The sequence below is a fragment of the Ovis canadensis genome, chromosome 11 (assembly GCF_042477335.2).
Source record: "Ovis canadensis isolate MfBH-ARS-UI-01 breed Bighorn chromosome 11, ARS-UI_OviCan_v2, whole genome shotgun sequence".
NCBI lineage: Eukaryota > Metazoa > Chordata > Mammalia > Artiodactyla > Bovidae > Ovis > Ovis canadensis.
Genome location: NC_091255.1, coordinates 57,307,686 through 57,319,447, shown reverse-complemented (window position 1 = coordinate 57,319,447; position 11,762 = coordinate 57,307,686). Strand labels below are relative to the sequence as shown.

The window sequence follows — 11,762 nt, the reverse complement described above, 5'->3', positions numbered from 1 at the left end:
GAACGAATTTAGGTCACATGACTGCCCCTGAACCATTCACAGTAGCCTGGAGAATACCATGTAGTGACTGGCTTAGAGGTGAAATCCCACAACCTTGTGCATTTAGGGGGGGTAAGATTATCCTGATTGGTTATGTGGAAGTAGAAGGAACCTCCATGACTCTCATTACTGTTACACAATGAGTGAGGCTGGCAAAAATGCCTGCAGGAGGGACAAAGTTCATTGTTTGAATCATAGTAAAAAAAGAAAAAGCCAATACAGCTTTTCTTAAAAATACCCTTCTCAGGATACAGAAAAGCTGCGAAAAGAAAGTGGACCATAATCCTGAGGTTCTGATGACTATCACTGAAGCTTTTTTTAAATTACAAGAAAATGCAAACATTTTATTTGAAATATATAAAATATAGCATAGATCATTACTATAACAATTGATGATCTGAACACAGAATAAATAATCGCATATAAGTTCAATTGTCTTGAATTTGATGATTATGGTGTGGGAATATAACAGAATGTCCTTATTCTTACAACATACAAGCTGAAATATTTAGGGGTAAACGGACAAGATTTCTCAAACTTACTCTCAAATGGTTCAAAAAGTAATATGTAAAAGCCATGTATATATAAATAGAGGTACACGTGCATGTGTGTATACATATATATATATACATACACATCAAAATAGTAAATTAACTTTTAACAAATATGGATAAAGATTTGCAGTTCTTTTGTGTTTCAAATTATTAAAAATAAGACTGGAGAAGCAGGCATTAATAAAGCTTTTGTTAACATAGTTCTGCCTTCTATGCAGTCTTTTATGACACAAGTTAAAAACAGTAACTAACAAATGCAGCGCATATCTGCCTTATCCCTCCCCTGCTTGATGTCCAGAGACCCCGGCAAAGTTCTTTCTGAGCCCCATCGGGAAAAATGCATAGCAATATATTTCTTTATTAAGATTTTTAAAGAGAATTATTTTGGGAATCATTTGTGGTACTTAGTTAAGGCAAACACTCAGGAAAACGACCAGCCACCACACCGGGGTAAACCCATGCAAAGAGCTGACCCTCCGACCAAGATGGACAGGGAACCGGCCCTGCGCGCTGCATGCCGGGATCTGGAGTTTTTCTTCTCCGCACTGCAAGGCTCTCAGGGATCGCGCGGCCGCTCCCTTATCTCGCGATGCTATCCTATCTACTTCTGGGCCCTCTGACCCCTCCCCAGCTAACGTGTTTTTCAAATCCACCAATGGGCGTATAGCGTAAGCTCGAACCAGCCAATCGGAATGCGGAGCCACCGGGAAATTTAAATCGCGCCGGCCGGCTGCACGAGCCACACCGTCCTCGGGCTGACCGTGGTAGACGTTTGGAGGCAGTAGATCCCGCAGCTTGTGCGCCGCGCACAGCCTCCGGTGGACGCTTGAGCTTGCTGTGTAGGTAACGAACTGAGGTCGCAGTGCAGGTGGAGCGACAAAGGCTGGTCCTTAGGCCGCTCTTGGATTGCTGGAGGCGGGAGGGGAGTCCCGGGGTAGACGCCCGGCCAGGCTTCGGCCTCTCTGGTCGATGAGGCCTTGGGGGCGTAGTTCGTTGACGAAACGGGTGTTTCACTGTGGATGCGAGTGCATGGGCTTTAGTGCCCGAGGCCTTGCGAACCGCTGCAATCGCCTTTGAGTAAGAATTATTAGAGTCAGGCCCGAGAACGAAAGCCTCGGTAGGGGGCCCGACGCCTCTGGCTCCTCCTCCGCGGGTTCCCGCTGCTGCTTCCCCGAAATGGGGGTGGGGAAGGGGGTAGGGGAGGGGACTGCAGATGGAGGTGGCAGTTGGAAGTGCTGTCTCTTAATTTGTAGGCCCTGGGTTGGCTGTGTCACGATTTCGTAAAAGAACAGAATGGAATTAAAGATAGCCACTTTGAAGGAGGACTTTTGTGATTTTTTTGGGAGATTGCTCTTAAGTAGGTGAGTTTGAGTGGAACGCAGCTGATAGAGCCTAATTTAGTGCATTCACTCAGAATTTCTGGAAATGAAAACGTGCGAGATGCTGAACTGCGTCGCAGGTGTTCAGGGTGGGCAGGAAATTTTATGAAAGTTTACACAATGTTAACGACGAATCAGATTTTTAAATATTTTCAAACGTGCAGAATGTATCTGTTTGGGCCGTTTAAAGCCAGTAGAGCCTCGGAGAAGGCAATGGCACCCCACTTCAGTACTCCTGCCTGGAAAATACCATGGACGGAGTAGCCTGGTGGGCTGCAGTCCATGGGGTCGCTGAGAGTCGGACATGACTGGGCGACTTCACTTTCACTTTCATGCATTGGAGAAGGAAATGGCAACCCACTCCAGTGTTCTTGCCTGGAGAATCGCAGGGACGGGGGAGCCTGGTGGGCTGCCGTCTATGGGGTCGCACAGAATCGGACACGACTGAAGCGACCTAGCAGCAGCAGCAGAGCCTCCAGATCTGAATTTGTGGCCCGTACGACATAGATTTTAACTGTAACCTTATATCCCGTACGTTGTCTTCAGTTAACTATTCATGGATCCTATATAGAGTCTAGAGCCATGCTGTGCAGTGTGGTAGTCACCAAAGGCGTGTGGCTGGTCTAAACTGAGTTAATGCTGTAAGCTTAAAGTACCTGCAAGATCTCGAAGAATTAGTATGAAAAAAGAATGCAAAATAGTTCAGTAATTTTTTTGATGTAATGTGTTGAAGTGAGAAAATAGATATTGGAGTAAATAAAATATATTATTGAAGTTAATTTCATTTGTTCCTTTTTGCTTTTAACAATCGTGGCTACTAGGAAGCTTAAATTTATACAGCTTGCATTATATTTCTGATGGACAGCACTGCTCCTGGAAGCCTCAGCCCTTCAGAGGGGAGGGGCCAAATATAATTTGGCCAAAACTCATGTTCCATAGTGCTGAAAAAGGAAGTTCCTCCTCTAGTATGGAAATACGGATTGAACGTGTATTTGATAATTCCCTTAATGCTATGTTATTGCCAAACAAAGTGATAAAAAGGAAATTTTTTTCTCTCCCCTATCTTGCAGCTTTCTCCCTTTGTCTCATAATCATGTCCACCAATGAGAATGCTAATTCACCAGCTCCCCGCCTTCACAGATTCAAGAACAAGGGGAAAGACAGTACAGTGAGTACCTTCTGTTGTTTTTCTAGTATTTTTTAAATGGTAAGGTATTTGGAAAGAGCGTCCACACTTTGAGTGAATTTAAAAAGTTGTCTTCACTTGGCACCTAACACTGATGTAACAGGTGAGATGATACGTTATCTTTTCTCAAGGAAATGAGGCGGCGCCGAATAGAAGTGAATGTGGAGCTAAGGAAAGCTAAGAAGGATGACCAGATGCTGAAAAGGAGAAATGTCAGCTCTTTTCCTGATGATGCTACTTCTCCACTGCAGGAAAACCGCAACAACCAGGTGAGGATATTTTAGTTTATGAGTTATGGTAAACCCAGAAAATCAATATGAGGCCTTTCTGAGATATTTAAATAACATGTCTTAGCTTTGTGGGTTTTAACTATCAAATGTGAAGATCTGTCTTTGTGTGCTCCTGTTCAGTAATTCTGATGGATTATCTTCCCCCCGCCCATCCTCTGTAATCTGTGGAAGCTGATTCCAAGGTTGTCTTTAGCTCTGATCTCCCCTTCAAGTTTCCCTGCTTTTCCAGTTGCCAGCTTTTACTTTGAGTTGGCCATTCAAGTGTTCAGTGAAAGTATGTCCAGAACCAACTTTTTTTTTTTCCTGCCTTTTTTTTTCTTTCTCTCCCTTTCCCTTCCTCCCTCCCTCTCTTTTTTTTGTAGTTGTCACCAGCTTTTTTCAGGTCTTTTTCCTCAGCTGTCTCTTGATTTTCTTTCTGTGCCACTTACTGTTTACCTAAAAGTTTTTTTAAAATACTGCTTAAAACATCTTAGAAATTTTATGATTCTAAATCCTTTTTAAAAGGTTTTTTGGAAATTAGACCCATCCTAGAGTTCTACTCATGGAGACTTCGTGATTTTATCAGAAGTCAGGGAAAGTTGCTCAGTTGTGTCCAACTCTTTGCGACCGCATGGACGATACAGTCCATGGAAGCCAGAATACTCTAGTGGGTAGTCATGCTCTTCTCCGGGGATCTTCCCAACCCAGGGATTGAACCCAGGTCTCCCATATTGCAGCTGGATTCTTTACCAGCTGAGCCACCAGGGAAACCCCATCCTACATTTTTAAATTTATCTTTCATCTTTTAAAAATACTGGGCAGTTTCCTGCATTTTCCCCCCACATTATGCTTTCCTTCAGTTCTCCTCATTTTATCAGTGTTCTCCCCGCCGCTGCCCCTCCCCCCGCCCCCCTGAATTCGACCTGTGTTGTGTTTTTCAAGTTTTATACTCAAATCTCATCTTCTCTTTGTAGCACTTCTAGGTCATCCTAACAGGAAAAATGCTTCCTTCCCAGAATTCCTACAGCACCCCATTCTGCACCACAAATGAAGAGTAAATTCTGTATAATGCTATATACAATGTTTTATATATATAATCATTTGTTCTGTGGTGTTTAGATTTTACATTGTCCTTGTTGTAAGGTTTTAGGGAGAATGTGATACTGTCTTTTTGAGTTAACTGTAGCTTGGTTCGCAAATGCTGCAGTTAACTCCAATATGTAGTTACTACCTATAATGTTTATGTGTGCATAAATACCACATAAACCGGAGGGGAAATGCATGGATAACAACTTTAGCTTTTCAGATTCCCAGCACATTGCCTCTAACTCTGTCCCTTTTCCCCTAAAAGCATATCTGAATACAAGTGATTGAGACTAATGTAAGAATAACCTTCACAGTGCTCTAGTTCATTTTTTTTAACCTATTCACAGCTACTTTTCTTAGTGACTAGATGCTGGGATACTCCATCACTTAAGATATCATTTAGTCATGACACCTAATTTGAGGATTGTTCTATATATTGAATATTGAATATTTAACAGGCGAATTTAAATGTGGGACTAAACTTTAGTAACTGATTATAAACAGAAATGTCTTCGTGTTGGGATTGCATTGTATTTAATCTTAAAAATGATAATTTGAAAATTAATTTCCCTGTTCTTGTAGGGCACTGTAAATTGGTCTGTTGATGATATTGTCAAAGGCATAAATAGCAACAATTTGGAAAGCCAGCTCCAAGCTACTCAAGCTGCTAGGTAAGTCTTGTCTTCTGTAGCATGAGTAAACTAAGAAATCAGCCTTTTTACATTTTTTGGTGGGAAAGCAATGGCAGGTGGTGCAGAGTAAAGGTTAAGCCAGGCCTAGGCCAATTTTCATTATAATCTTTCCTAATCTAAAATTTTCTGTAGTTGCCTCAAATTACATCTACCTCCAGTGATAACTTTAGTGTACTTAAGAAATGTTTTCTTGTCACTGGCATTTCAAGTCAATGTCAGGGAAAGGAGGAATTATTCAGTAACTGGGATTACCACATTGATTTAGAATGGTTCATCCATTTAGGAAATAAATATATTCCACTTATTAGACTCTTCCCACCCACCATACACAGCTATCTGTGACATCCATAATATAAGGATCGATGATCTCTGTAGCCTCACAGTGTGGGGAAAAGCAGGTCCAGTTGGCAGAAGATCAGGGGAAACGTGTGTGTCCCCACCCCTGGCCAGAGTAATGCAGATTAATGGACTGTGATGGTATCGTATGTCAAAGTTTTTAAAAAGTGGTAAGATCTGGAGTAGATTTCTGCAGAGAGAAGGGTTCTGCGTCGTTGGTAATATTTCAGTTTTGGGAAAAGTAGTTTACGACACTACCTGTGGTAGCACCATGCAAACAGTCTGTCTGCTCAGCTCCTCTTAAATTCCAGGATATGTCAGCATTTAGTCTTCACTGTAAAAGGTTACTTAAAGTTCTAAACTCTTGGATTAAGATGCATTTTATTTTTTATTTTTATTTTTTAATTTTTATTTTTACTTAATTTTACTTTACAATACTGTATTGGTTTTGCCATACATTGACATGAATCCGCCACGGGTGTACATGAGTTCCCAATCCTGAACCCCCCTCCCACCTGCCACCCCATATCATCTCTCTGGATCATCCCCGTGTAAGATGCATTTTATTTATTTATTTTTTTCTACTTTTATTGGTTTTGCCATACATTGACATGAATCCACCACGGGTGTACTCATGCAAGATGCATTTTAAATTGTGTTTTTTATATGAACTTGTTTGGTCTCGAGTTGGCATTTTAAATTGTGTTTTTGTTTTTTTCTCTGGTATGAACTTGTTTGGTTAATCACCTTCAACTTTTGTTTCTCTTTTTGCTTACCCATAGGAAACTGCTTTCTAGGGAAAAACAGCCCCCTATTGACAACATAATCCGGGCTGGTTTGATTCCAAAATTTGTGTCCTTCTTGGGAAGAACTGATTGTAGTCCCATTCAGTTCGAATCTGCCTGGGCCCTCACTAACATTGCTTCTGGGACTTCAGAACAGACCAAGGCTGTGGTGGACGGAGGTGCTATCCCAGCATTCATTTCTCTGTTGGCATCTCCCCATGCTCACATCAGTGAACAAGCTGTATGGGCTCTGGGAAACATTGCAGGTACTTGGATTTGAAATTGGCTGAATGTCTCCAGTCATACTGAGGTTGGCATACGTGTCTTAGTGTGTTTGTTGCGTCAAGACATTGGTGTACTCTGTAACGGAAATTAATGGCACTAGACAGGTGGTTGTGGTTGACTCAGCCGCCTTCTTTTTTTTTTAAGGTGATGGTTCCGTTTTCCGAGACCTGGTTATCAAGTATGGTGCAGTTGATCCGCTCTTGGCACTTCTGGCTGTGCCTGATATGTCGTCTCTAGCAGTAAGTTACTTAGCATAAGTCACGTTTCTCACTGATTCTCATTTTCCTACCCCCCTTAAAAAACCACCTCATTGCGTGTTTCTTTTCCCCCCAGTGTGGTTACTTACGTAATCTTACCTGGACGCTTTCAAATCTTTGCCGCAACAAGAATCCTGCACCCCCCTTAGAGGCTATTGAGCAGATTCTTCCTACTTTAATTCGTCTCCTGCATCACGATGATCCGGAAGTATTAGCTGACACCTGCTGGGCTATTTCCTACCTTACTGATGGTCCAAATGAACGGATTGAAATGGTTGTGAAAACTGGGGTTGTACCCCAACTTGTGAAGCTTTTAGGAGCTACTGAATTGCCAATTGTGGTAAGTTGATTTTCAAATGAGAGTATAAAGTATAAGGAGCACAATTAGTTGGTACTAATATTGACATATTATATATTTTAGGCCATAATGAGCCTCTTACCTGTCAAAACTTTTAGGGTGTAGAGATTTTGAGTAGTGCTGGAATAGATAAAAGATAACTGCCAGCGTCAACTTTTTTTCCTTTCAGACTCCTGCGCTCAGAGCCATAGGAAATATTGTCACTGGGACAGATGAACAAACACAGGTTGTAATAGATGCGGGAGCACTTGCTGTGTTTCCCAGCCTGCTGACAAACTCCAAAACTAATATTCAGAAGGAAGCTACATGGACAATGTCAAACATCACAGCTGGCCGCCAGGACCAGATACAACAAGTTGTGAATCATGGATTAGTCCCATTCCTTGTTGGCCTTCTCTCAAAGGTACTGTAGCCTTAGGACTTAAATGGGCAGGCACTTGGTAGAGTTGTATTTCTTAAGATTCTTAACATACTAATGCTGGGTTCTGTTTAACAGTCCTTTGCTAAATAATAGTAGCCTTTTTACTTTCGCTTGGATAGAACCAATTGAAAGTCTTTTAATCACTTTCTTCTAAAACAGTAGTTTTGGAATCTTATTTTTATGACCATTCCAAAATAAACCTGTTTCTTTATGTTAATTAGGCAGACTTTAAGACACAAAAGGAAGCCGCATGGGCTGTGAACAATTATACAAGTGGCGGAACTGTTGAGCAGATCGTGTACCTTGTTCACTGTGGCATAATAGAGCCGTTGATGAACCTCCTAACTGCAAAAGATACCAAAATTGTTCTGGTTATTCTGGATGCCGTTTCAAATATCTTTCGGGTAAGGCTTAACAAGACAGCATTTGTTTGAATTTGGACTCGATAATTGGTTTACTATTTAGATGACAAGTGAGGGGCAGCTAAGTTTACTCAGTTCACCGCAGAATCAGAAAACCTGTTTCTGTGGGCCACACTCTTGATAAAAGATGTGGCAGAGGATTATGAGAGAGAGAAAGGAGATGACAAATGCATGATGTGACCTGAATTGAGGCCAGGTACGTAGATGATATGCTGTTCATACACATTTATTTTGTCAAGCATTAATTCCCCTAATTTCATACTAAACTTTGGTGAAATTAAATTTGAATGACCTGGTTAATTATATTTTTCTTTTGGTTCCATTCCCAACTGATCAAAGTGTGATAGCACGTGGCACTTGATCATAATGTTTAATGTTTGGTAGGTCAACATTAAAAAACAACTTTAAACTTCTGAGTATGGAAATTTTTACATATCAAAGTTGAGTTTATAGTAATGATCCCTGATGTATCACCTAGCTTAAATAATTTGTCAACATTTGCCCTCTTTTTCTCCTCACCCTTCAGTCAGTTCAGTTCAGTCGCTCAGTCGTGTCCGACTTTGCGACCCCATGAATCACAGCACGCCAGGCCTCCCTGTCCATCACCAACTCCCGGAGTTCGCTCAGACTCACGTCCGTCGAGTCGGTGATGCCATCCAGCCATCTCATCCTCTGTCATCCCCTTCTCCTCCTGCCCCCAATCCCTCCCAGCATCAGAGTCTTTTCCAATGAGTCAACTCTTTGCGTGAGGTGGCCAAAGTACTGGAGTTTCAGCTTCAGCATCATTCCCTCCAAAGAAATCCCAGGGCTGATCTTCAGAATGGATTGGTTGGATCTCCTTGCAGTCCAAGGGACTCTCACCCTTACCTTTTATTCTATTTTGAAGCAAGTCAGTTATTTCATTTTTAAATATTTATGTCTCTCCTGAAAGTTGAGGACTTTAAAAACATAGCTAGCCGTGATAATCATTTGTGTATATACCTAATAGATTCTTGATATCAACAAATAGTCCAGTTAGGGGTTATTACCCTTGAACAGTGATTCTCTTGCTTGATTTCCATACACCTTGGGATTATCTGGGGTGTTTTTATACCAGTAATTTTCTATTCCCATCACAGACCAGTGGGCCTGGATATAGTGTCATTTTTTGTTACCCAAGTGATTTTGATACACAGAAAACGTTGAGAATTATAGCAAGATCTTCATGGCTGAAAGCTACAGAAGTAGCTGTGAAGAGCAAGTACAGATCTGATTCCTTTGAATTGTTAAATGTGAAGTTGAGTTTTATCTCATAGGGTTGTGAAGGAACTGCTGAGTGTTTATTTCTGTCTGATATATATTGATAGTCAAACATAGACATTGTTTTCTTCATTAAAAGAGTTCATTCAAAGTTTAGACTTCTAAACTTGGACTTTTTTTCAGGCTGCTGAGAAACTAGGTGAAACTGAGAAACTTAGTATAATGATTGAAGAATGTGGAGGTTTGGACAAAATTGAAGCTCTACAAAACCATGAAAATGAGTCTGTGTACAAAGCTTCATTAAACTTGATTGAGAAGTATTTCTCTGTAGAGGTGAGTAAACTGGTAATATTAATAGCTGGGAAGATTAAGCCCCATAAGTTATTTTTCCCTTAGACTTTCTTAATGAGTCTTGATAGATGTAGTAAAATATCCGTGTACATATGCTATTGCATATAACATACATATTTGTTTCTCTAATGTTTTGCTTGATAATAATACCATCTTTTAACTTGAAATATTAAAAAGTCACCAGTTTACTGTGGAATGAATAGCCTCACGAATCTTAGAATATCTTGAGAGTCAGTTTGTATAGGAGTTGGAGAAGTGGGCCAACCCCACAGCCATCCTCTGGCCTAATAGGCTGTTTTCCTCTTGCCTACTGAAAAGTGACAGGTTAAGGAAATCTCTTTTTCTGTTAACTGTAGTAGCATTTTAAAAAGAAACTTATTTTTGTCTGTGATGGGTCTTTGTTGCTATGCAAGGGCTTTCTCTAGTTGTAGCGAGAGGAAGATATTCTCTAGTTGCGGTGTGCGGGCTTCTCATTGCGGTGGCCTCTTGTTGCGGAGCACAGGCTCCAGACCGTAAGGGCTTCAGCAGTTGTGGCTCGTGGGCCTAGTGGGGTCTTCTCCGACCAAGGATCGAACCCATGTCCCTTGTGTTAGCAGACAGATTCTTAACCACTGGACCACCAGGGAAGTCCCATAATTTTTTATTGAAGTATAGTTGATTTATAATGTGTTTTAATTACTGCTATACAGTGAAGTGATTCAGTTACACATACATATATTCTTTTCCATTATGGTTTATCATAGGATATTGAATATAATTCTCTGCTATACAGTAGGACCTTGTTAATCCATTCTGTATATAAAAATGTACATTTGCTAACCTTGACCTGCTGCGCCATCTCTTCCCCCAGTCTCCTCCCACTTGGCAACCACCCGTCTTCTCTGTGTCCATGACTGTGTTTCTCTTGGGTTGATGGGTTCATTTGTCTTGTATTTTAGATTCCGCATAGAGGTGATACGTCTCTCTGACTTACTTCACTTAGTATGATAATCTGGTTGCATCCCTGTTAGAGTAGCATTTCTTAACCTATTCAGAACCTTCCCCTCTCAGGCAAACTTCAGTAGCCCTCCCTCCACTGTTTGAGAGATTAAAATATGGTTCAAGATTAAAGGTGAAATATGCAAATGAAGACCTTAAGGTGTTATGCTAAGTGAAATGAGACAGAGTAGGACACACACCATAAGATTTTTCTTATGTGCGGGATGTTTGAGCGGGGGGCACAAACAGTATGTCAGCTCACAGAATAGGTGGGTGGTTGCCAGAGGTTGAGGGTGGGAGAAGTGAGTAAACTGTTTGTTTTTGTTTTCAGCTTAAATAAATTGAGATGAAAGAAAAAAGCGTAAATATAGATTGCTAGGCAGCTACCTCTTAGAACTGTGCCAAATTTATGGGAGTCTGTTGTTTTGTTTTTAAATACTTCCAGGAAGAGGAAGATGAAAATGTTGTGCCAGAAGCTACCTCTGAAGGCTATGCATTCCAGGTGCAGGATGGCTCTGCCGGGACCTTCAGCTTTTAGGCGCGCCCCCGAGGCTTAACGCCGTTTGTGGTGCCCTTTGTTTGGTATAAGTTTGTCTTACTGTTTCTCTACCAAGAACTCTTTTTAAATGTGGTTTGTTACTGTAGCACTTTGTACAACAAAACTATACTTGAACAGTTCCAAACTGTACATACTGTGTGAAGCTTCTCCTCTCAGTCGGTTTCTTATTTCTATGTTCCTATGTGGAATTTCATATCTTGCAGTGTCCTGTAAATAAAGATTAAATTCCACCCTTTTCTTTACTTCACCATGCCAATGTGTTACTTTCTAATGTAGAGTTCTCACAGGTGGCAAATGAAAGGGAGTTGAACTGAACTCATGTGACTCTAAACTGGGGTGTAGTTCTGGTGTCAGGCAGCATTTGATGTAAGGTTTGTCGTGTCATCAAGAATACAGAATTGATCGCTTCCTGTGTGCTTCTGAATTGTGGCTTTGCTCTACACTGCTTCCCCACTTGGTTGGTGAGAAATGGCCCTTGGAATGTCATAGGACATTTTTCACTGGACAGGTTTTTCACCAAAGAACAAATACAGTTTCCCAGAACCCCTCAGCCAGTGTCTTCTTAA

General features: G+C 41.1%; 1 protein-coding gene across 2 annotated transcripts; it reads left to right on the top strand.

Annotated features, from left to right (window-relative positions):
• The first annotated feature begins 1,262 nt into the window (after positions 1–1,262).
• Positions 1,263–11,443, top strand: KPNA2 (karyopherin subunit alpha 2). Of its 2 annotated transcripts, none has more exons than XM_069541838.1 (11): positions 1,263–1,432; positions 3,043–3,140; positions 3,290–3,427; positions 5,096–5,184; positions 6,324–6,592; positions 6,756–6,850; positions 6,945–7,208; positions 7,396–7,629; positions 7,869–8,051; positions 9,492–9,641; positions 11,083–11,443. In XM_069541838.1, exons 2-11 carry the CDS (start codon positions 3,066–3,068, stop codon positions 11,173–11,175), a joined length of 1,590 nt encoding a protein of 529 aa, XP_069397939.1. In that variant the 5' UTR covers positions 1,263–1,432; positions 3,043–3,065; the 3' UTR covers positions 11,176–11,443. The 2 variants fall into 2 exon arrangements, with proteins under 2 accessions (XP_069397939.1, XP_069397940.1); XM_069541839.1 differs by having other exon boundaries at positions 1,299–1,436.
• Positions 11,444–11,762: the final 319 nt, after the last annotated feature.

Excerpts from the sequence above, each read along its gene's own strand:
- KPNA2 (XM_069541838.1), top strand. The coding sequence starts at position 3,066 with ATGTCCACCAATGAGAATGCTAATTCACCAGCTCCCCGCCTTCACAGA. Across the intron at positions 6,593-6,755 it reads GGCTCTGGGAAACATTGCAG|GTGATGGTTCCGTTTTCCGA; the intron begins GTACTTGGATTT and ends TTTTTTTTTAAG. Across the intron at positions 7,630-7,868 it reads TTGTTGGCCTTCTCTCAAAG|GCAGACTTTAAGACACAAAA; the intron begins GTACTGTAGCCT and ends TATGTTAATTAG.